The 25,647-nt window shown below is 36.2% G+C and overlaps 2 protein-coding genes across 2 annotated transcripts; one reads left to right on the forward strand and one right to left on the reverse strand.

Moving 5' to 3' along the window:
• Window positions 1–4,613: 4,613 nt before the first annotated feature.
• LOC120632705 lies at window positions 4,614–9,400 on the reverse strand. The gene is made up of 2 exons (XM_039902678.1): window positions 7,684–9,400; window positions 4,614–7,054 (listed from the first exon to the last, which is right to left on the reverse strand). Exons 1-2 carry the CDS (start codon window positions 9,172–9,174, stop codon window positions 6,929–6,931), a joined length of 1,617 nt encoding a protein of 538 aa, XP_039758612.1. The 5' UTR covers window positions 9,175–9,400; the 3' UTR covers window positions 4,614–6,928.
• A 376-nt stretch (window positions 9,401–9,776) lies between these two features.
• On the forward strand, window positions 9,777–24,561 carry LOC120632721 (poly(A) RNA polymerase gld-2 homolog A-like). Its single transcript, XM_039902700.1, has 10 exons — window positions 9,777–10,093; window positions 10,169–10,464; window positions 17,198–17,365; window positions 18,264–18,382; window positions 19,201–19,378; window positions 19,912–20,043; window positions 21,256–21,384; window positions 22,210–22,327; window positions 23,640–23,761; window positions 24,336–24,561. The coding sequence occupies exons 2-10, from the start codon at window positions 10,182–10,184 to the stop codon at window positions 24,470–24,472; spliced, it is 1,386 nt and encodes a 461-aa protein (XP_039758634.1). The 5' UTR covers window positions 9,777–10,093; window positions 10,169–10,181; the 3' UTR covers window positions 24,473–24,561.
• Window positions 24,562–25,647: the final 1,086 nt, after the last annotated feature.

A 25,647-nucleotide genomic window follows, 5' to 3' on the forward strand; every position in this document is an offset into this window, starting at 1 on the left:
GTTTTTCGTTATAAAATGTGTTATTGTGGCATTTGCATGGCACACACATTTTTTCAGATCTACCAAAGACCAGTGTTTTTGTCGTAGGTTATGTACCTACGACAAAAACACTGGTCTTTGGTAGAATAATTAGTAGATATTTATTCTAATACCATTATTTGAGACGGAGTTCTTTGATATTATTCATTATAAATAAATATGACCTTTGATACTCTTAAATAGTACCTATAGATTTCTAAAAGTGAAAGGGTTATTTAAATCCATTGAGTAGTTCCAAAGATTATCGATTTAAATTAAACAAACAAACAAAACTTTCCTCTTCATAATATTAGTAGGTAAGTATAGGTAGGTACAGATAAAAAATATAACTATTATGTAACGTTTTAATTCAAAATAGCTGATTTGTTACTTTAATAGCGTTGTTAACATAATTTCTAATCTCTACACGTGTACTTATTTTATACTGAAAATATAAATGCGAGTGTGTTTGTTCATTTGTTACCTATTTTTGTATCAACTCCTGGAACAGCTTTTGAGAAATTGGCATAATATGACAATTTAAAAAAAAAAGGGATGTCGATAACCGAGTCCTTTTTTACCCGGATCCAAAAATACACACATATGTAACATGTGTATATTATCATAAACTAGCTGCTACCCGCGACCTCGCCCGCATTTGCTTTTGTTTCATCAGCATCAGTGGTATTCAAATAAAGGTACCTGCTCTACAGATATTTATACATTCCTATTTTTAATTAAAATCGGGTAGTTTTTATAAAGAGCTTTTTCAATGAAGTATGTATATCTTTAAAATTTTAGAACACAAAAGTTGCTATTGGTTAGATATACTCCCTCACTATATTTTTTATAGGTGATAATAAGAATTGTATTCATGTGTATTGTATTCATAGTTTTTTCAGCGCATGCAAAGTTATTAATTTTATAGGCCTAATTTCGCTACTTTGGGTAAGTACTGTAATTTTCTTGTGGATCTTCATTGTTTTATCAAATAATTTATAGCCTATGTTACTTCGTGATGTTAACCTTTCTTTTGGCGAAGAAATGGTAATGGTAAAAGTCGGTCCAATAATTTCGGAGCCTGTTGGGCACAAACAAAAATCTTTCTTTCTAATATTAAGTATAGTAGTATAAATAAGTAAATAAATATACTACGACAATACACACATCGCCATCTAGCCCCAAAGTGTTATCGGTACTAAGATAACTGATGAATATTGTTATGAATAATATATGCATAAATACTTATAAAATACAAATAAACACCCAGACACTGAAAAACATTCAAGTTCATCACACAAACATTTTCCATTTGTGGGAATCAAACCCACGGCTTTGGACTCAGAAAGCAGGGTCGCTGAACACTGTTCCACTGAGTCTAAGTGTAGATTGTACCACGCAGATCTTCCAAAATGCGCTCTCTACGCTCCGACACCAGAGCATCCTCAGATAACCAATGTATGACGACCTCCCTTGCGTAATGGTGAGCGCTGTGGTCTGATGAGTGGAAGTCCCGGGTTCATCCCTGGCAGAGAAATTTCTGAATTTTCCGTGGCGTAGTCTGGTAGTGACTAGTTACCACCCTAACGAGAAAGATGTGACGCAAAACGATTAAGCGTTCCGCTACAATCCCGTGTGGACACCGATTAGCCCGCTACCATTTTAGACTGCATCATCACTTACTACAGGGCTAACTTATAATATAAAGGCATATTAAAAAAAAAACTGGTACATTATAAATCTACGATAGATAGAAACCGTTCAGGGTAGGGTAACTTTAACTTTAATATTACTTTACTGACATGAAATTGCTTTGATAATAAGCTCACTCTATTTTTGTAACGATTAATATTTATGCCTCTTTATATTTTTTTTATATTTCGTAATGTATATTTTTTTATAGTTGGATAAGATTTTTTTACTATTTTTCATCACTCTTTTCGATGCCTACTCTCCGACACCCTGTGTAAACCAATCGTTTAACCGAGTAAACTTTTACCATAGGCTGATACCATATCTTCTCCATGGCGATCGAGTCCAATCTACATTGTTCTTAGAGTCCAATTCAAAAGAACCCATAAACTTTAATTTTCGAAAATCATCATTTTATTTTTGGTATTTATAAAAAAAAAGTAACGAGCATGTTTACAGATCTGTAACGTATATAATATAAACTTTATATATTTTTTATATAATATAATTTCTTTACAGCTTTAAAAGTCTTATAAATACACAACTTTATACAAGTAAAAGTATATTCATTCACTCAGTCAAACACTACATTTTAAGGCCGATTCACATTATATCAGTAGCATTGCTTTAGAGTATTTACCAGTATATTGATTCCAGTAAAGTGTAATTAAGTATCATTTTCACGATTTTGCGATACATGTAACTTTGTAATTTTCTTTTTTTTGCTGATTTCTATAGAAAGATAAAATATCAAAGAACTTTCAATATGCGATACATGACCCATATAATTTGTAATGGAATGTTAAATCAGAATTTGTATTTAAAGCTCCTTTACAAATAATAAAAAATAAATAAATTGTTTTATGAAAAATATACTGTTATCCTATATATATTTTCAAGAAAACGCTCCTCAATTCCAGTCGAGTGCTGGAACAAACTAACTGAAACAGTTGACCGGACCTGGACTGTGAACCGACCTTAGATCAAAAATATTTAAATCACATAATACAAATGGACGAATAAAGTAAGTAATGATGCAAATCGCACAGTTCACACTATTTTAATTATTTAAACAAAATTCACAGTTTTCACTTTATTTATAACTAAAAGAGGAGGAGAAGGCCCATTCTTGTAACTAAAACTAAGTATACCAAAACACAGCGATATGTGCTCGCGAAAGCGACAGTGACGCGAAAAGTTTTGGTCTTATTTTTACCTTCTACTTTCCCATTCCAAAAAATTGGGTATTTTTTAATTTCTATATTTTAAATATTGTTTACACCAAATTTAACAACGCCCCATAATGTTTGGACCATCTCCTCTCACAAAGGATCAGCCCCAAGAAGCAAAGGCAGAAGTAGTGCAATGGCAAAATAGTGCGTTAAATAGTTATATCTGAAATGAATTGCACAAAAATCAGTGCTGTTTCATTTCCATTTATAATTAAAAAAAATGGTAGTTTAAAGTAAAATAGAAGTACTTTTTTATAATGATTAATTTAAAGGTTTCCTTATAATTATTATTGTTATTTTCGTTTCTTTATGTATTTTAACCAACATTGTGATAATTTTATATTTACTTTCTTCAATTGTACACCAGAGCAAGATAAGGAAACATTTATTTATAAATAATGACAAATAAAATAATAATTCAGTTAAAATTTATAAAATAAATAAAATATTACTAAATTGCTATATCAAATGAAGTTGGTTTGATTGAAGTACTGGTACCTGTTAAATTTTGTATCAATTTTTAACCCAAAGATTGCGATTCTCAATCTACATATTAGAACTTAAACCTTCAAATGGGAAACAAAATAGTTGTAATAGTAGTAGTGTTTAGTTGCACTTGAAAACTATAAGCTACCGCTACCGGCCAGCGAACCTACTCTCTCGTCACGCAGTCGATCGAAACTGTATAATTAAAATGTATATGCTATAATATACAAATTGAATTGAAACAGCAATAAAATAAATTTCAAATAATTTATAAAACTTTAAATCAAAATAACACCTAACTCTTATAACACGTAACTCACAAGTTTATAAAATCATAATTAAATCTATTATGTATTTGATGATTGTTCTCAATCGTATACATAACTAATAATTTATATTGAAATAATGACAAACCTTATTCAGTGACTTTGTACACGAAGACATTGTTGGTTGGTTTTCACAAGCATTGTCGTGTGCGAAGTCGCAAAATGAATCGCTGTTATAAATAACCTCATTTGGTTATTATAGCAGCTAATGTTTTTAAGTAGACCAATAAGTGGCGGTACTTTTGAGTGAAGTACTGAATTGTCTGATATCACTGAAAATTCTGTTTATAGAACCCATTGTAAACATCGCGTTGGGAGAAAAAAACCCTTCTTCAAAAACCCCAAGCGCGTGGTTTATAGAAATTCCTACGACAGGACTTGCGGTGTAGTTCTACCGGACGGGCCAGAACCGTTGCCATTATTATTCTTGCGGAAAACATCGGACTGTAGTAGAGGTCCAACACCAGTGCATTTCTTGCATGAAAATAAAATTCAAAATTCATTTATTTCAAGTAGGCCAAGTTTATTAGCACTTTTGAAACGTCAAGTCAGACTATTTGTAGTGACTCTACCATCGGTTCGGAAGGCCGACAAGAAACTCAGCAGATTGCTCTTTTTCAACATAATTTTACAGTTTACAACTTTTTAAATTTTCTATCTTGTGAGAGAGCGGAGCCTGCTTAAAACAACAGCTTTTTCGTTAAGAAATTCATCAATCGTATTGTAACCACGATTTATTAAATGTGTTTAGCACATAGTTTAAACATTAGCATTGGCAGGTCCAATTACCTTCGGAATCATATTATAAAAGCATATACTCAATCCCACTAATGACATCTGCACCTTTCGCAAACGATATGCAGACGCCACTTGAATTTTTATTCACGCCTATAGTTAAATGATTTAATTTATTTTTAAGTCTCGTATCGGTGAATGATTTTCGGACATGCATCCCACCGATTGCAAAATCTAAAGTATTTATAAACTAGATATTTGTTTGACCAGAGGTCCTTTAGAACGATATTAACTTTTGGGTAGGATTCAAATAGTCCATTTGTTAAGTCACGCTATGACCCATAATTAACTAAAGTAAAATTAAATAGATTTATTTTACGATAAAATTCGATAAATTTCCATTAAAATCAAATTCATACAAAGGGGCTAAAATATAACTTTACAACTCTGAGACATAAAAGGTGTACGAAATAATTTTCCTAATAATAAAATCAATGAAGTGACTACTCAGTACTCACAGATATTCCACTCGCGTATGCCACCATCTGGTAAGACTAAAACAGCAGCTTTCATTTTGTTAAATAAGAAAAACACAACAATTTATCTATTTCATGTATATTCAAAGCTGAACCACACATTTAGTAGAAACACCGTAATTAACTACTTTATTAAAAAAAAAAAATAGAAACTCTGTTTCTACTGTAAACTTAATATGCTAACAATGATGATTATTTGAAACTTGTTCTATAAAATACATTTTTGTTGTCAAGCTTCTAAATGACATGAAATAATCTCAGACACTGATTAAAAAATTAGACAAATATAGCGACGCGTAGGGCATATTCTGCTATATGTGTGTCCAGCTTAACATCTCAAAAAGGTAACCGAATTATATATTTAGTTGTGATATCAGTCCAATTTTTAACATAAATGCGTTATTATTCTGCATAAAAGCATCATTACTAATGAAGATCTAGCTACTACGCTTAATATTAAGGCAGGTATGGTTTAAGACAGGGAATTGAAACAGCTCGCTGGCGTTCGGAAAGCAGGCATTGCAAGTAAATTGAACTCGCATTTAATATTTACATAGCATGAAAATGTTGCGAAGGAGCTGAAATATTGCCTTAGACCGTGATACAAATTCAGTTGTAAATAAATCTAAACAGGATTTTTTAATCTATTATTTTCCAATTAAATTTACAAATTAACACTTATTTTAATTCTTAGTGCACAAAGCGTGCAACAGATAAAATCCATTTGTTTCATTTGTCAAATATTTTGCGAAAATATTTACCACTATCATTTATTTATTTATTATTTCCTAATATTTTATTTAATATCTATTAATGAAAATCGTTAAAATCTAATACATAAAAATCAGCGGGATTTTTACGGGATCAATAATTCCAGAAGCCATTCTTTGTAAAAAGCTCCCAATTTATTTAAGCTAAGATTAGCACCACTGTCTTAATGTAAACCTGCCTTTAAGGGACCCACAATTTTTAACCATATTATTTCTACATATATCGAAGAATACATATCTATATTTATCATTACGTTATATAATCTTTACATTATATTATTTTGTGGTAAAAGTATACCAATTTAATTGAACCTCAATGATAAATTTGTACAGAGTCAGTAACAATGTACATATTTGTTATTATTTATATTTGTTTATTTGAAATCCAGTAAATTACTTTATTACTAAATGCAAAGACAAGCGGCAAACTGTCAGGTTATTAAAAGACAATTTCGCCTCAAAGTTTTTGTGAATAATATATATTTACTGAATATGTACTATAAATAAAAAATAATTAAATATCTTACAGAAAGAAATAGATTACCCAGGAAAAATCATTCAGTTAAGTTAAACCTAGGTTTATTTGAATGCCACATTTAAATGTGATTATATAAGAACTATCCGAGCATGTTCACAAGCCTTTTCTAAGTTACTTGAAATATTTGAGTAAATAATATTTTAACTCATCCATAATATGTTTTTCAATTCTTATTTGTATCAGAGTCCATGAACTAAATCTTGTTTAAAAAGTGTACTTCACTTCAACTAAGATGTTACTGACTCTGCATTTGCATTAAGCTTATTGCACATCTAAGAGAACAAGCTATAAGAGCCGTTTTTTTTTATAATTCCCTTGGTAAGTGGTGATCAAAGTCAATCAAAGTATGCCAGTTATATAATTCCCATAATCGTTATTGTTAAGTGTCACCATACTGGAACACAATTTGCTATTGAAACTTCAGAACATGGCAAACAGGATAGGACAGAGAAAATTCAGATATTATAAACTTGTATAAACTAGAACCTCACACTTATAAAACAATGGCACCAGGGAATTTCTGTTCATAAATGTTAATGTCTTCAGCATACTGTAAGATGTGCAATAAACTTAATATACCTTTATTTCATAAATATTAAGAAACAAGTTCATCTAAGGCTTTATCTCTATTAAACTCGTGCTTAGCCAGCGCAGTTGAAACTCTCCCTTCTGAGAATCCTAGATCCATCAACTCTCCAAGGATGAGAAGACATTCAATAACCTGAAACGTGTAAACATGCCTTTTTAAATTCATATATTCAGAGAAGTAGAGTTTTAGGTGACAGAGCTTGCCTGAGCAAGTACTACCACTCATACTACTACTAGTACTAAAATTTTAATTTTTTTAATATTAATTATTGACGGACTAACAAGATGGTGGTAAACCTTAGCCTAAAAACAAAGTAACATTGAAAGGGCATGCAAGTAACACATCCTGTACCATGCCACCCTGTGTGTTTAACATGAAGCAGAGGTTAGACCTCATGTGCCAGTAATAGCATGGACAACCATGCCTTTCTGACCAGAACACAATGTTCAACAATGCTGCTTCGTTAGTTATTGGATTTAAATAGTGTATTGACTATATGTGGCATAGATATAGCTGTTCTTAGTCTTTATTATTGACACTTAACATGTGATAATTAGCATATAAATCAATCCTCACTGCATGGCTAGCATGGGCAGGAGACAATTATATCCCCGGGGAAAGGATATCAATTTATCTTCTCCCACAGCTTAATCAACTCTCAGGGCCTATGCTATAAAACCCTTTCTCCCCTCTGAAAGAGATAGCCTGTAATATATAAAAAATGGTTGAAAAATTGGTCAAATTATGCAACACTCTCTCACCTTTTTATCATTTTCCCCTACAAGACTACACATTCTAGCCACCCTGTCCAATGGGAACCCCATACTATGTATTTGCTGACACATATTTTGCAATTTAGCAGGAAACTTTTCATAAGGATTTGGTAACTTTTCTATTCTTTTTTTCCTCCTTTCCTCTTTCTTATCACTATGGGAAGATGACCTAGGAACATTAACAGGTGCTGGGCTTGCATTATATGAGCGTTCGTTAGCTCTTTGATATGCTGATGCTAACTCATCGTTTAACTCTTTAACTATATCAGGAACACTTCTTGATCTAGATTTTACTGTAGTCTGTGAGCTAACATATGGAATATCCTCCTGATCATTAGTCTCCGGTACTTGAGTATTTGCAACAAATGGAACAGGAGGGTTTTGATAGTAATATGGTTGAGGTATGAATGGACCATTCTGGGCTTGTAGTTCTCTGGAACTTGTTGGTAACTGATTATATTGTTGATAAGGTATGCTCGGACCTGGGTATTGATTAGGAACATAATACTGGTAATTGGGTACATACATATTCTCCATAGTTTGATTATCACAGACATTTTCTTGTACATAATAGCCATTTGAAACAGGGTAATGTTGTGGGGAGGCATATATTACATTAGGATTTTGAACTGGTGGTTCCACATATGCATTTGGTAGATATGTAACACCATTCATTTGTGCCTGCGTAGCACAATTGGTATAACCTGTGTAAAGATCTTCTTGGTTATAATTTTGAGGTTCACAGCTAGCCGCCGAACCTCTCTGGCTTTGCAACACCTGAGCTAACAACTCCATATCATTAATGGTCTTCAGTTCAACATTATCAAATGGGCTAGAGGTATCACTCTCAAAATCTTTAAAAGTTAAGGCATCTGTGTTCCGATTATAATGTGGGTATTTGTTCATTTTAGTCTGGTTTTTGTACTCCTGTAAGGGATCAGGGTCATCAAGCAAATTGCTTTGCTGGTAGTTTGACTGAACTTGAATAGGTTGGAGGATGTTTGTCTGAGACTGGGCAGAAGTACAAATGTATTCAATATCTGTGTTAACAGATTTGTCAACTTCAGGACTGCTGTCCTGTGAAGGACATGTATTGATCCTGTCTGCTTTATCATCAGGGGACAGAGCGCTTATCTCATCAGTGCTGGGATACGACACTTCAGACACACTTAGCTGTTTCAACTTCTCCTCAGCCTCAGCCACAGCTATTGCATCTAACTTCTTTTGTTTGGCTTCCTCTAATAACTGTAACCGGTGTTTCCTCTCGTTTTTCCTCGTCTCCTTCGCACTACGGAGCTCTTTAAGTTTAGAAAGCACATTCCTCTCGAAAGTTGAGCAATATTTTACACTTTCAACGAAATTTTGCGACCTCAAAGGGCATTCAGTAACACTATAAGGCAACTCTATACGTGGTGGTCTCTTGTATTTCTCTGATATTTTAACGGGAACGCCGTCCATGAAATCACTAAAGTGAGACATATCAAGTAAAAACTGACAACACAATGAGACGACAAAGTTTGTTTCTATGGACTTTTTGCACTTTTAAGGTTACATTGTATTCTTTCAACGTCATTACTTCGAGCACCAATTTCCCTACACAAATTTTGACAAGTATAACTTTATTCTAGCCTCCATAACCACAAAACAAATTTAATTCCAATTACTGGAGAATTTTTTTTACAAATCTTTTAGATTTCTTGTGACTTCTTACTTGACAGTTGACAAAATCTTCTGACGTAAATGTCAATTTGAAAAATACTTTGTTGTTTGTCATGTGATTTATGATCGGATACGCGTAGTATCTTGTATTTTAGTGTAGTAAATAAAAGTGTAGTTAAAATAGTAGTAAAACTAATATAAAGAAAACATATAATCATCCTAGTATAATTGTACTAACTAGTATAATTGTACTCAAGTAATAAATAAGCCATGATAGTCTACTAATGGATACGAAATACTGGCTGAAAATGGAATCATATAATTCGAACTGAAAAAAAGTTAAATATCACGTGTAAACTATTCTGACTCCTGTCAGATGTCGCTAGTGTTGCTCACAAAAGTCATGGCGGATTTTTTTCAGTAATAATTTACTTTAGTTTTACCTTCTATTTCGTGGGTAAATTAATTATTGTCGGCGTCGAAATAGTAAAAGTGCGGTCTGTTTGCGTAGTGAGAGCCCAGCGACAAGTACGTTGAACTGACTTTTATATTATTAGCACAAATTCGCCATCGACATATCAAGAAAAGGACGTTTGACGGATCGTCTCGAATTTCGTCGGTTTAATACCAAAGAAAAACTAAAATTTCGACGTCGCAATATTTAAAATACGTCTAGTATGATACAATAAGGGACCGAATACGCTAGACGTCATCAGTTTTAACGGTCGTGGGACAGTTTGTGAGTATAAAATATGATTTTGTCTTTCGTTGCTTGAGTGAACTCCTACAATAATCCTAACCTATTTACCGGTAGATATCGAGGCAAAATGAATGAAGGTGCGCCTATGATGTACAACGGGGGTGGGTTTGATGGCCCAGGAGGGGTTTACATGGTGCAAGGTCAGGCGCGGCACTATCCCCTCGAGATGTTGCAAGTTATGGGTGGTATGGGTGGTCGCGGGGGCGGTTCGCCCAGGCAGGGCACGCCGCGCCGCTGGCAGCCGCGCAAAGACCGCCAGCCACTCAAACCCGACAATGCCTTTGGTTATGATTCTGATGATTCAAGCCTCTCAAGCAATGCTTCTGGCTCTAATAAGTCAAGTGACAAAGGTATGATGCATTTTTAATTTGTAAATAATAATAAACAGCTTCTATCTTAACTATTATTATAAATGCAAACATTTGTTTGTTTGTTTGTCCTTCCTCCATACCCTAACTTAGAGAGTAACAAAGGCTCCTTTTAATACCAGAAAAACAAACTGTTTCCATGGGATTAATAAATGCAGATAAAGAACACTAGAAGAGAATAAGGGTAACAAATGAGAGACTACCAACCTGGTGGAGGTCTGGAGGAGGGTGGAGGGTCTAAGCTTTTAATATCTCTCTCATTAGAGAACAGGCCTGTGTCCAACACTGGGACATTAATAGGGAATAATGATGATTATAAACAAATGATAAAAAAGGTTTTTGTACTCTTGTTAGGAAAGCATGAAAAATAACAATTATACTACACTTTCAAAGACCTGTATTGATTTAATAAAACATTCTTCAGGGATGGAAAATATTTTTTTTTACTTCTTGTTTATTTATTTCTTCTTATTGTTGTTTATAAAACTAGGAGCTTATTTAAGGCCTGCATTCATTTTATTAATTTATACATAAGATTTCCAGGAAAACAAAGAGTACAATTGCACATAAGAGTAATGAAGTTTCCACAACTTTGTTATACATAAGCTATAATATAAACCATAAAGTTAAAGCATAAGGAAATAGAATTAAAAAAAAAACTTTGAAGAGCTTATCATACTATTTTGCCATAATCATTTTCCTAATAGTGCCTGTTTCAATGTGAAAAATTACCACTATATTTGTTGTTGATAGAATTGCACACAGAAGATAAAAAGTTTTTGCTGAATACCTTCTTTTAATGAACAAATTATTTATAATTATTATTAATTACAGCTTTCACAATATTAATTGGCCAGGCCTAAGTAAGCCCTCTGAAATGTTTGTATAACATGATTATTAAGATATTTTTGGACCTACCGATGCATACAGTTTCTATACAATTTATGAAATTCTTAATGACATTTTGCTTGTAAGCAACTGTCATCACTTGCTATATAGAACAATAATAGTTTTAAGAATGTTGATTTTGGAAAAGAGCAACTTTGGAGTTTCTTCTTCTCAATAGAACCCACCTTCTAAAGCACTATAAACAGTCAAAAGTATTATATTAGGCCTACTTGAAATGAATGCAATTGACTTACTTCAGTATGGCCCACTTTGTCATCATCAAGCTATTAACATTCCATCCCTAGGCACAGACCATGTCTCATGAGAAAGGATTTCAGAGCATAGACCCGCTATACTGCTCCAATTTGATTTAGTGGAATTAAACTGTTATCACATCTTAGTGGCAACATGTACAATGGGCAGTTCAGGCCAACCAAGTACGGAGGCAGGCCCAGCAACAGAAGAAGATCTTAGTGACAAATGGGCAACTTTGTGCATACTGCAAGATAATAAATAAAATCATTATAGTAGTTTTGGTAAACATGTAACAATATTAATTGTATTGTTATTATAAGTGGAAATAACTTCTTGTTAGATAAATTGAAACATTATTTATCTGACAGATTTGGCCTTGTCACCTCTGAGAGATAAGCAATTACAGATTTTGTTTTATTTGAGTCTACAGAGTAACCATGGATTTAATAGTAGCTCATATTTGGTCTTAACAAGCCTGAAACTTCTCATTTCCTATAGTGGTAAGGAACTTTCATGTGCTAGCAATGCCATGCTGTTCTCATTCATAATGGTACACCTATATGGTTTAATCTTGCAAAAAAATGATAACAACTAAGCATTTTTTTGATGATTTTCATAAAAACAGATGCTCTTTACGATCTGTCAATCCATCACTCTTCACCCTCGTCTTCTTCTCCTTTAAGTCCTTTAACACCTGTTTTCTCTCTTGATCTGTCAAAAAATGAAGAGTAAAGTGTGATTGCCATTCATAATGCTTCTTGTCGGACACTGGCTGTTCGGCGTTAACCGTGGCCTATCCAGTTCGCTAAGCCGTATTTGGTCAAGGATAGGGTTTTTTTTTTATCAAGAGCCCAGAGATCTGAATTTGGAATTGTTTTGGCTTCTAAGATTTTTTTTTATTCCACTAAATACAAGTCAGCCCTCGACTGCTATCTGATGATGCAGTCTAAGATGGTAGCGGGCTAACCTGTTAGGAAGTATGATAGTCATTCCCCTAGTCGGTTTCTACGCGTCATCGCACCGGTACAATAAATCGATGGCCAATGTCGCGTGTAAATGTCCAATACATATCATTTTGCGGTCGCAAACGTATGTTCAGTGACACTTTTTAAATATATTTAAATACTAGCTCTTGAAGCGGTGATAGCGCAGTAGGTAGGAGCTTGACTTCACTTTCGCGCAGAGTTCGAATCCTATCACGCACCTGTAACTTCTAATTTTATGTGCGTTTTAAGTAATTAAAAATATCACTTGCTTTCACGGTAAAAGGCAAACATCGTGAGGAAACCAATGCCCCGTAGTGGGCCGGTAATGGGTCGGGTCTATAATTATGATGATTAACTAGCTCTTGTCCGTGTTTTTTACAAATCCCATGAGAAACCTTTGTTGTCCTGGGATAAATGCCAATTTACTTACTCTCGGCTCTTTTAACTAACTCTAAAACTATATAATAAAAATAAAAAAAACTATAAACAATAAACAAACACACTTTCGCATTTATAATATTAGAATGTATTATTTTAAAATTTAACCTATCGGATACGATCTATCGTAAATTTATAATTCAAGCAGCTTTTTCATTCGAGTGGTATAGATTAGCACGTTTATACATTTATCTAAAAAAAACCCTTCGTTCTATTAGTTCAAATGATATAGTACATTTATATGATGACGATTTCGTAAATAGATACTACGTACTTGCTAACTCACGTCGCATATACATACGCGTAATGTTGACAAATATTTACTCTCTACAACGTTATGCAATGACTGTAATCACAGCTTAAGTGTTTACTTTGTATCCTCACTAATATTATAAAAAAGTGTGGATGTTTGAATGTTTGTTACTCAAACACGAAAAACCGGCTGAACAGATTTGGATAAAATATGGCATGCATGTAGCCATTGACATGGAAAAGAACATAGGCTACCTTTTTTCCCGATTCCTTAAGTAGTTTCCGAGGGAAAATTGAAAATTGTTTACGAGCTAAGCCGCGGGCAGGCAGCTTTGAAATCATGCATGTCACCTATGATATGGAAAAGGACATGTTCTTTCCATACCGATCTCTCAAATTATTCCCGTGGTAAGATTTAAAATTGTTAACAAGCGAAGCTTTAGACTCAATTCTGAAGTCAAAGCAGCGAAGTCGCAGGCAGAATTTAGTCAAATCTTTTCTTTGGCTTTTCATTGAATACGTGGAAATACCAATCGACTACGCATTCCGTCAAGTCAATAAGCATATATTTATATATATTTAGTAACTAATTTAAAAACGTTATCGGCCCAAAAAAAAGGCTAAATCATGAGAGTGTTTGTTAATATTTAGTTACCGATTTGACGACTTAATAGGTGTTAATCTAGACTAATCCAATACTTCACTACCATGTATATAATTGAGTAAATATAATTTGCGGGCCTCGCTGGAACTAAACACATGTCCACTTCACTTGGCTATGTCTCACATCGCTGTAGTCCGTACCTTATCTGATTCTGTGAATAACATTTACTTTGTAGTGTTAGGTGTATTTTAGAAATAGACAGAAAAATAATTCAATATAAATAATTTAAAAAATAAAAACTTTACGAACGTACGCATTTAATATTCGCATTTAATAATCTTCTAAATGTATAATATTGTTTTCATAATAAAACCAATAAATTAAAAAAGATAAAAGTGCGAGGTCCTGTGTTTAATTCCGGCAAGGGCCCTTCTGGTATCGTATCCAACCTACGGTCTAAGCTGTACTTTTAACTGATTCAACGTTCAGGTGCGATGTCGCGTAGACAGATTTTATTGCTTCCATACCGGATCCATAAACTGCCATACCTCTTCCTGTATAAATCGGTATCAATTTGGTTGTACATAAATCTCAAAACTAAATTGACATGTTTAAAAATGGTCCCGTCCGTTTCCATGTCAAGCATTGTGAAAAGGACAGCACTACTATATTTTGATCATATAATTATTTTTAATCTACAATGATTATCAAACCCAATTTGCTATACTCTGAGAAAAGCAGGAGAATATTTATACCATGATTGTATTTTCTCAATGACACGTAATCCTTGTTCACGTTAAGCATGTATGCATGTGCTAAAAAAATATAAAGAATGGAAAGCCCGGGTATTCAGATATTCACTGCAATACCCACAATGTTCAGGATGGCACTTAGATCTTTCATTAATTAACAGTATTATTGAAGCTAAATACCTAGTTTCTTAGCAGTAATCATTTATTCTCATGACTATTATTCTTCCTTCCTATTAAAGTATTAATTTTATAAAAGAAATCTTTTAAGCCCACCAACCTGCTTTAGAGCAGTGTTGTGGGTCTGTACTCTATAAACCTGACTTTCCAAGGAGTGAAATAAAACAACTGGACTGACTCTAATACTGTATATTAAGCTTCTCTATAATTCATATTACTTGTTACCTTCAAATGACTCTACAACCAGTTCGGAATGCTGTCTTCGGCAGAGAAGACCACTGGCAAGAAACTCTACCGTTGCTCTTTTATTCAATCAATTAAAAAAAGACTTATAAACACAATTACAACATTATCATATGTTATAACGCTAGGCCCTTTGATACAAGACATATAAGACAGGTCAAACATAACTACTAGGATCACTTATAACATCAGGACTTTTGAAACAAATTGTTTGTATAGAGCAACCTATGCTACATAAGCTATCTGTATGAAATAATGCTAGGGCTCCATATATGATACCTGAATAACCCAAAGGATATAAGAGATATACTTATCTGATGCTACATCAGGTACAACCATAGTACCAACAACTTTTAACAACTTATCTCAACTCCATCACCAGTATATACGACTCTTGTTTTGCCACAACAATATTTCGTTAAGTATGTCGTTTCCATTATAAATCATCTATTCCCAATTTGTAACGTTCTATCCACAATACTTTACTTAATCTTCTATTCTCAATTCATTACTTTTAAATCCGTCCTCACTTTTCTTTGCCGCCAATCTATCTTGTCAAACTCGCGTCTCCCGCCATAGATCCTATACTTTTATTTGACAGTCTACTAAAGTCCATTATTCTATTTTCAATACATTATCAATGAGTATACAAACTATGATTTGTTGATATATTTAATATAATCATCGTGTTTATCATAGATAAAGTGCTGTAATTCCCTATTTCCTAACACATGCAAGATATTTCTATAAGAGCTTAGTTTCCCATAACCCATATTTTATCACTCATCATATCCTCTGTAGAACTGTAGTGGCCTGGCAGCGATCTCTTTTTAGCGATAAGCCCGCAAACTTTACATTTATTAGTTCAATGTGTCGTTTTATGTTAATAATTTGTGTGTTAGGTATACTTTCTTTCTTATTTAAACTCGAGATCGAATCGTCATTATCATAAGAGTAAGACTGTTGGCAACGGCGGATCCAGGGGGGGGGGGGGGGGGGGTCATGGGGGTCATGAAATACCTATTTTTTACTTCTATCTATTGTCATCAAAATTAGATTATAAGTTCTCGACTTGACCACGACTGAACCCCCCTAGCGCCATAGCTGGATCCGCCCTTGACTGTTGGATAGAAACAGGCGTTACTTTGCGGAATTCCGTGATGTAATATGAAGCTAAGCTTTGCTGTACTCCGCGAAAAGCAGAAGAATTTGTACGGCGTAATATATGTATAATTTCTTCAATTAAACTCACAGAGAAATTCCGCAATGTACTCTCTACGCACGTTTAGCTCCGACACCTGAGAATCCTGAGGTTATGTTGATTTTACAATATGTGCGTACGCTCAGACTGAAAATTCGTGAACCCTTTTGTATTAAATATTTTCAGCATCATGAATTTTCATTGTTCTGCTCTAAAATAAACATTGCAGTTTTTTTGCTATGGCAACATTCAGTGATAAGATTACAGTAAATTTTAATGAGTTATGTTAAAGTAATTTTATAAAGTTGGTAAATAATTAAACTTTTGTTAATTATAAATTCATATTAGCCAGATATTTTATGAAATGGATTAGGTTTTTTTACAGCAACTAACAACTATTATTAATTAATAAAAAGTTTTCAAGAAACAATTAAAATAATATGGCACCATTACATACATTTATTACTTACAAACCAATATAATTTGTGAGGCACGCATTTGTTTGTATAAATATTATAATAATTACTTTACATTTTAAAAACTGTATGTACCTACATTCTTGTGAATAAATTATTATTATTATTATTATATTTTATTAATAACCTTATGTTTTGACATTGAGTTGGTGGGTATTTACTATTTTGATATAAATACGACTGCATTATCGATACACTTCAGTCCTCGTCGATGCAAAGATACCTCCCGGTGTCTTAGTCGTTATCACTTACTAAGACAGTGCTATAATTATACCTCAGTATTAAAGATATTCCAAAACCATGTTGAAGTTTACCTGCGAAATATTTTTGCTTTATTTATGTTTTGGCCAGACTCGGGTATCCATCGGGGCTCCGTATTCCGTGCTAGATGACCATGCTAAGCACTGGGCCAACGGCGTTTAATTGTGCTTACGTGCGTGCAGGGGAGAGCAGCAGCAAGCGCGAGCGGGAGCGGGACGGCGGCGGCGCGGCGCGCGAGTGGCGCGGGCGCGGCCGCCGCGACCCGCGCCCGCGCCGCATCGCCCCCGAGCGCTTCCTCAGCGCCGCCTACCCCTTCCAGGTCAAGTTCACCCCCGACAACCTGCTCAACGGTGAGTGCTATATGTGGGATGTATATAAAATTGTATCTTTGTGTCCGGAAAAAAAATGATCTCGAAGTATAGAATAATATGTACAACATATACATTTGACGGTTGGCACAGAGAGCAGTGCCCCTGCTTTCTGAGTCGAACCCACGGCCTCGCCGTGGGTTCGATTCCCACAATCTTTGTGTGATGCATTTTTTTTTTTTTCAGTGTCCGGGTGTTTATAAATATACATATTATAAGTATTTTTTATAATATTCATAAAAATATTCATCAATCATCTTAGTACCCTTAACACAAGCTACGCTTACTTGGGTAGATGGCGATGTGCGTGTTGTTATTATTTATAGTATCAAACAAAGTCGCTCTCGCTGTTTTTACTCTTAGATCTTTACTTATAACTATGCAACGGATTATAATGCGTTTTCAGCAAAAGATAGTGATTTAAGAGGATGGCCATATGGGCCATCCTCTTAAATCAAGTAGTATAGTAGTAAGTAGTATCAAGTAGTATAAAGCATTTTATAAAAGCGTCTACACCTTTATTAATTCTATTTTTTTATATTTATGAAACAAAATCAATCTGTACCCTTTTTCAATCCAAATAATTGAACTCTTATATTCTATATTGAAAGCTTCAATAACTTTTATTTATCTTTACACCTGATATTGGCAAATCTGTGTAAAAGATAAAAGGTAATAAAAAAATTTGTAGCCTAGTAATGATCCTTGTCTTGTCAGCGTCAAATGCCTGTTAGAGAAAAAATACAATTTTTGAATAAGGCAAGCAATCTATTCGTATATTGTATAATCAATAAAAAAAATATATCATATTCATTCATATTAATGATAAAGCATTTGTTAATCTGGAGTTAATATCAAGAGTAATTCCTTGTACGAACAGGTTCTCAGTACGACACGCTGTCACAGGAGATTTGGGACAAGTTTATGAAATCACAGCAGACTGAGGAGACATTTCGCAAAAAGATGAATCTTTGGAGATATCTATACATAACTATAAAGGTAAGGAAGAAGCCGGACATGAAAACAACACAAGCTAGCTGAACCACTTCATCGAACTTGACAAAATTTTGCACAGAGATAGCTTGACTGAGGTACACACCACGCCATAATGACATGCCATGACTACCCATTATATCGTATTATAGCATAGAAATAGAACGAGTATTTATGTGATATTTTTATCAATCTACTTCACATTCGGTTAGATAAATTCCACGAACTTGTTTCTTTTTGCATTCTAAAGTTACTTAATAACAGTAAACCAGTCCAACACACGCACGGTTTCCTTCGTCAGAATTATTATTATTTCTATCAGTCTTAAAAAAAATGTATTATTTGCTAGCAGCACATTGTAGCAATTAGTGGCACTGCGACAATGTGCTGGAGTAGCAGATAAATTTGTATACACCAAAAAAAGAAAGAGACCCAAAATTGAGCCCTGTGGGATACACCCACCTTTCATGGTAGTTTAACCCTGACACTTTATGCATACACTTTTTGGGTTCTATCACTGAGAATGGCAATTAGATTACGTGCAACATTTTTGTGCCATAGTGGCTTAGTTTAAGTAACAGGTTCTTATGTTTAACACAATCAAATGCTCTGGACAGATCACGAAACAACTCGATCACGTACCACTATTCTGCGAACCGTCTCAGGCTTCTGGCAGCTTAATGATGATGTGGATTTTGGACCGTCGATTCTGGAACTTCCTGCAAAAGACCTGTGGCCCGCAGTAGACGTCAATCGGTTTAAGTGATGATGAATGATTATGATGAAAACCGGTTGTCAGTCGTTGACTTTCGTCGTCGTTGCAGTCGATATTCCCGCGCTACGGGCTGTACGTGGTGGGCTCGACGATGTCCGGCTTCGGCCTCGACTCGTCCGACATGGACCTGTGCCTGTACGTGCGCGCGCTGGCCGACCTCGAGCCGCGCGCGCACGCGCTCGTGCACCTCAACCACATCCTGGGCTACATCAAGAGCTTCGACCCGAGTGAGTGCGCCAGCTGACTGCTCCGTGCGAGTGTCGCGTAGCTGAAGTCGCGTTGAAATGAGATGCGGTCCCAAGGTTCTGGAACGCCGTCTTCGCTTCGGTTAACGCAGCGTTGGTAGAGTCGCTGGAATTAGGCAGCCTAGGACCGTGGATTTTGGAACTCTTTGCAAAATACCTAGGACCTGCAATGGACTTCAATCGGTTTAGATGTTGATGAAGCGAAATTTATAAAGCAATGAAACAAACACAGAAATGGCTAGTGATTTATGCGTATCTATACCTATGAAATGTGTGTATGATTAAGTATAATATTATGAGTATTTATAATTATAAATAATCATATCCTGCCAGATCTAAGCCTTCCTCGAGAAAATTAAAACGCCCATAACTCCGAAAAGTAAGACGTGCGTGCCGACCTTACCTACTAGCCTATTTCCGCTGGATGTGATGTTAGTTATCATAAAAACCTACAGTAAGGTCTGAAAAGAATCCCTCAGTAAACTGAGCCGAGTGATCGTTGTGAATGGTTGCAGGTGCAGAGCTCATCCACGCGAAGGTGCCAATCCTCAAGTTCCGGGACGAGCGCAACGGGCTCCAGGTGGACCTGAACTGCAACAATGTGGTGGGCATCCGGAACACCAACCTGCTCTACTGCTATTCCAGAAGTAAGATGGTTTCATATTAATGGCTTCTGTTTTATATTAGCGACCCGACCCGCTTCGCACCGGCGCAATGTAGATACGAACATGGGGCAGTTTGGAGTGATTTATAGTACAATTCCGTACGATTAATCACTCTAAACTGCCAATACACTTGTTACGACATCACATTACAAATCTTTCAGTTTCTTTGCTTTTTGTACTATAACATGCATGTTTACTACATATGAAACCTTCCTCTTGAATAATTCAGTTGCTGAAAACTGCATTAAAACCCATTTCGTAATTTCAAAGATCTAAGCATACAAACTTCGGGAGAGACTTGGTTTTATACTAAGTAAAGATTTAAGGATAGTACATTAAGCTTTATTTGCTGTAATCCCGAAAATTCTCGAAAATCTGCAATTTTAAACATTCAATAATTTTAATGCACGTCACAGAAAAAATATTGATAAATATTGATGAAATTATTAATTGTACCGTTCTAATTTTACATTGGACCGTTATAATAAGCCTGGTTTTCGCCAAATACAGAAAATTTAACTTACATTATGTCATGGAATTGCGCAAAGTAGCGCAAAGCAGTTAGTTGTATCTAATATATTTTATGGGATAATTCAAAGGCTTGTCATCTTGGATATTCGGTTTTTATGTTAAGAAAATTCTCCATGCCAGCCCTGAGTTAGAAACTTGGCATTGCCAACCGTTGTTAATAACATAACTAAACTACTGCACCGTACAATTCTATGATACAATAATATAATACAGTAACAAGTAATTTAGGGCTGAGTTTGAATTTGATAAAAATTAAGGTTAGACAGGACCTTACCTGGTCCTGCCATCTTTTGGAGCACCTTTGAAGTAAAACCAACTAGGGTGCCGTCACGGCAAACGGCAAGACGCTCTATTATGCCCTCATTGTCCTCTGTATTTACTTTTATTCCGTAATTATTATTTAAATTAAAATAATAAAAAAATAATTTGATGAACTAAACGAAAAATTTGCTTTTATTCAAGATATGTAGTTACAGATAGTTTGTTAAAGACATGTTATGCCATCTCTTATATAAACGGCCAGAAGAATTACCTAGTTTTGACTGTTTGTTTGAAATCTTTATTGCATACATAAACAGATGAAAAATAGCACGCATAACAATACATATTTCAGCGTGCAAAGGCGGTTTTTACGCGCAGTGTCATGAAGTGTGTTCCCCGCAGTGGACTGGCGCGTGCGGCCGCTGGTGGCGCTCACGAAGCTGTGGGCGCGCGCGCACCGCATCAACGACGCGCGGCGCCGCACGCTGTCGTCCTACGCGCTCACGCTCATGGTCATCCACTTCCTGCAGTGTGAGTGCCCTGCCCTAAGCATGCTCGTTGCGGCTCAAACGGTTGGCACTCGTATGTATGCAGCGTGTAGCCGAATTACGAAATAAATGTTAAGGATGCATAAGTATATTTCATAAGGAATCACCCTGTAAAAATATTAAATCAAAAGAAGCTAATCTATTTTTCGATACAAACGAATTCAAAACATTTTAAGTCTTTACTTATTTTTCTGTTTGGCGAAAGACCGAAAATTATATAATCTTTGGTAATAAATAAATAGTACTACTAGCACTTGTAGCACACGCGCAAGACCGCGAGAAGTTCGCTGAGCTGACGGCCAACCTCCAGTAGTGGAGAGGCACAAAAAGTGAGAAAAGAGAGAGACTAGCACTTGTGGCAGGCGGCCCAGCTCTTCCAAAACAACGTATACAAATGTTAATGAATATATCATTTATGCGTTAATACTGTTTGTTAACAACACAAATGAGCACTGTTTCGAAAATGGAATTAACTCTCAATCGAGTGCACCACTGGCAGATTACGTGAGCACTTGCAAATATAAGTTTGGTTTTTTGTGATGTTCACGATGATGAGTACACCAACACTATGGTTTACGCAATTGAATATTGAATTTAAATTTAGAAAACATATCTATATATGTTTTCTAGATTTAAAAAAATAAGGGATACCTAAACATGGAAAAGTTCTGTTTAAAAACGACACTCGATTTTTTTTTACAACAATATACAACTTATGCTTTGAAACAAAAACATACGCGGCCGAAGTCGCGGGCAACAGCTAGTGTAAATGAAATCTGCACACACGCTAACGAGAAGGTGCTTCCAGGCGGCACGTCGCCGGCGGTGCTGCCGCGCGCGGGCGAGGCGAGCCGCGGCCGCGCGCACAACCGCTGCTCGCTCGGGGAGCTGTTCCTCAGCATGCTCAAGTACTACGCGGACTTCCCGTGAGTGCCGCGCCGACGTGTTGGCTAACTCTAATGGACTTTATGGCACTTGCTTCGGAGTCGCTAATCCCGTACTTCTGCCTTTTATCTTAAAACACTGTCAAAAGCTTAAGCTGAAGAGTTGTAGGAAAATTTGAGGTTTAATTCAATACGATTATGGTCCATTTTACTCTGATGGTCAGGTATTTCGATACCCGAAAACGACTACTCGATTGCGAGCGAATAAGTAGCAGTCGAGGTTGTTAGGTATCGGACTCGACTATGCTTCGCTTTCACAGCAGTCTTGTAAATTTTCGGAAGTATAGCACAACTGATAGTCACCTGACGGGGTAGTAACAGCGTTGGAGCGAGCGTGAAACCTCGTCATGAGTAGAGCAACAGCGCTTGTCAACATCGTGCGGAGGGGGGATTGACGTATGGGACGTCTTGCGAGGGATCAGATCTCCGTTTGGGTGGGCTTTAGGATTTGGTTTCAACGCCCGCATGACCGTGGTATGGACCATCGAATGACGTCAGAGATCGGGGCTTCTTAAGATTTCGTCAGTGAAGAAGTTGTGCAAGCGATGCGTGTTACCTAATTGAGACACTTTGGTGGTAGCAATTTGATCGTCTGGGTCATCGCGTTTAGGCCGTCCGCGAATGGGAGTGCGCGCCTCATTCACTAATGGGTTAGTGTGTCTAGTACAATCGCGACGTATGCCCAATTTTACAACACTTAACACAATTATTCATTGTAAAGTCAACATCTCCTGAGGATGCTCCGGATTCGGAGCGATACGTACGTAGAGAGTTTTTGCAAGACAACGCACCGGTTCACAAGAGCAGGGTTGCAATGGCTGCTCTGCACACACATGGCTTCGAATCGCTAGTCCATCCACCCTACAGTCCAGATCTGGCACCGAGTGATTTTTATTTGTTCCCTAATTTAAAAAAAAACCTAAGGGGAAGGAAATTTTCCGACGACAGGAGGCAATTTTGGCACATTTTGTGGCAAAAAATAAAAAATATTTTTATTACGACGGTTTAGAAAAATTAATTCATAGATCTAATAAATGTATTCAACTTCAGAGTGATTATATTGAAAAGGAAAAATAGTTTTGTTGTTTCATTTTATTTCAAACCCTTCCATTCCACGAACTTTTGGACCTGCCCTCTTATCATGGTTTTCCGTTAAGTCCCGCCTGCTTCTATCCAATTGGAGTGATCCAAAAATATTTTACCTATGACAGTTCTCGAAATTAACTGTACGTAGAATTGTCGCGCACGATTATGGACTTTAGGGTGCTAGTAATAAGGTGGTCTGTGTCCGCAGCTACGAGCACATGGCGGTGTCGGTGCGCGCGGCGCGGCGCGTGCCGGTGTGGGAGTGCCGCGCGCGCGCCGCGGCGCAGCCGGGCGCCGACGCCGCGCACTGGAAGCTGCTCTGCGTCGAAGGTACTCTCGCCCATAATGATCATAATAATAAGGGTTAGGGTTAGATAATATATTTAGAGAAAAAAAAGTAAAAGACTGATATAAAAAGGCATATGCTATTTTCGGTATCGGCAGTGTGAGAGCCGGAGCTTAGTGGAAAAGTTCTCCGGTCGCGATTGCCAGAGAATTGCAGGTTCAAATGCTTTCGTTTCTGAAATTTTTTATGCATTTTTTAAAATTTATAAAAAAAATTAGTAACATTGTATCCCAAAAATTGGTCCTTACGTCTGGTAACCCAAGAGCTGGCACTTATTTAGCCCAACGGCTAAGTCTACCAATTTAAATCGGCAATAGCGCCAGCATTTTGTGCCCATAAGTGAACAGTTAGACGGCTTATATTTATTGTAAATATTAATTTCAGTTTGTAATTATTATTTCCCTAGAAAAATATTTTTTTCGTCGATTCAATAATAAATAAATCTTTATTATTTAATAATTTATTGATTTTACCTAGAAGTGTAGCTAATACACTGAAATAAATATTACAACATTATAATACCAAAGTGGTATTTTAATTTGTGACCGCGTTTTCCAGAGCCGTTCGACCTGACCAACACAGCCCGCACGGTGTACGACCCGGAGACGTTCGAGAAGATCGTGGAAACGTTCCGCGACAGCCACGCGCGCCTCGCCGCCGGCCTGCGCCTGCAGGACTCGTGGCCGCAGCGATGATACGCCGCACGCCCACTGTGCGCACCCGCGCCCGCCGCGCGCCCGCTAGTGCGTGCACGTGTACAGAACTTGGCACGGTGTGCAGTGTATATAGTTTAACTGCTCTCAGCGTTAATAGTATTAATGCAGCTGGTGTAATTGGCCAGCGGTGGACAGTGCGATGTATCATCGCGTATATCTGCGTGTGCCTAGAAGTGAGGAAACGTTGAGCTTGTATGTTATTGCAGTACAACGTGTCCACAAACAGCGCGACATAGTACGAAATTCCTATTAAAAAACTGGCGAATTATATGTATCGACATTCTTTCCACTACAAGTGTAACATGGAGTACAGTATTGTGACGTTGCTGCGTGAAAAAAAAAATGGCAAGTCTGCACAGTATTTACTAAGGACTGGCGTGTCACATATGTTGATCAGTAATAATTATGTAGTGGAAACTGACACCTTCGCTAGTGTCGCCAGTTTATATGGATGTTGACACTGTTACGTGATACAGTGCTAGGCAATGGAGAAGTTAGTGTACAGTGTATGAGACCAGTGACGTTCAGAGGCCGCGGCCGGACCACGGACCCTTGACGAAGGAAACTCTTGAGACCGACCCGCATTCGATATGATATTGGAATTGTAAGGCAACATGATTATACCTGAGCCTGAGTCGAGTTAAATCGAATCGTAGCTTTGAACAGCTCCACAGTCACATTAAAAACACACTTTGCTTAATTGTGCCACATCGTACTTATAAATAATTCTGCAACTAAAAAGTACTACGATTTCTTTTAACAATTCGCGTGGTGTTAATCATGTGTGGTCACCATTAACTCGTACAGTCCATTAGTCGTACACACTATAACTTGTCCCTTATATAAATTGGGAGACAAATAATAATGAATGGACGGTAGGTTTTATAACGACCAACTTGACAGTTCTTTTTGAGATTTCTAATTTAAAGCGGGAGTATGCATTTATTGCGCAGGTTACAATTTTTTAATGATATATTGAATTCGGCCCTGTTGCTTAGAACATGAAAGTTGATTCACATTGTATCAGTTACTGCGCGAGTCATAGCTGAAACAATGCTGACCTTGAAAATGTCTGTATTAAATATCCGGCCAACTCGAGCCCGATTTATACTTTGTCAGTGAATCGGAGAACTGGCTACGTGTAAACCTGCCTA

The sequence above is a fragment of the Pararge aegeria genome, chromosome 20 (assembly GCF_905163445.1).
Source record: "Pararge aegeria chromosome 20, ilParAegt1.1, whole genome shotgun sequence".
Lineage (NCBI taxonomy): Eukaryota > Metazoa > Arthropoda > Insecta > Lepidoptera > Nymphalidae > Pararge > Pararge aegeria.

What these genes read in the sequence shown, in the direction of transcription:
- LOC120632705 (XM_039902678.1), bottom strand. Translation starts at nt 9,174, where the DNA reads ATGTCTCACTTTAGTGATTTCATGGACGGCGTTCCCGTTAAAATATCA. An exon ending in TAGGGGAAAATGATAAAAAG is followed by an intron (nt 7,055 to 7,683) that starts GTGAGAGAGTGT and finishes TACACGTTTCAG; the next exon opens with GTTATTGAATGTCTTCTCAT.
- LOC120632721 (XM_039902700.1), top strand. Translation starts at nt 10,182, where the DNA reads ATGAATGAAGGTGCGCCTATGATGTACAACGGGGGTGGGTTTGATGGC. An exon ending in CATCAAGAGCTTCGACCCGA is followed by an intron (nt 19,379 to 19,911) that starts GTGAGTGCGCCA and finishes GAATGGTTGCAG; the next exon opens with GTGCAGAGCTCATCCACGCG. An exon ending in GCTCTACTGCTATTCCAGAA is followed by an intron (nt 20,044 to 21,255) that starts GTAAGATGGTTT and finishes TGTTCCCCGCAG; the next exon opens with TGGACTGGCGCGTGCGGCCG.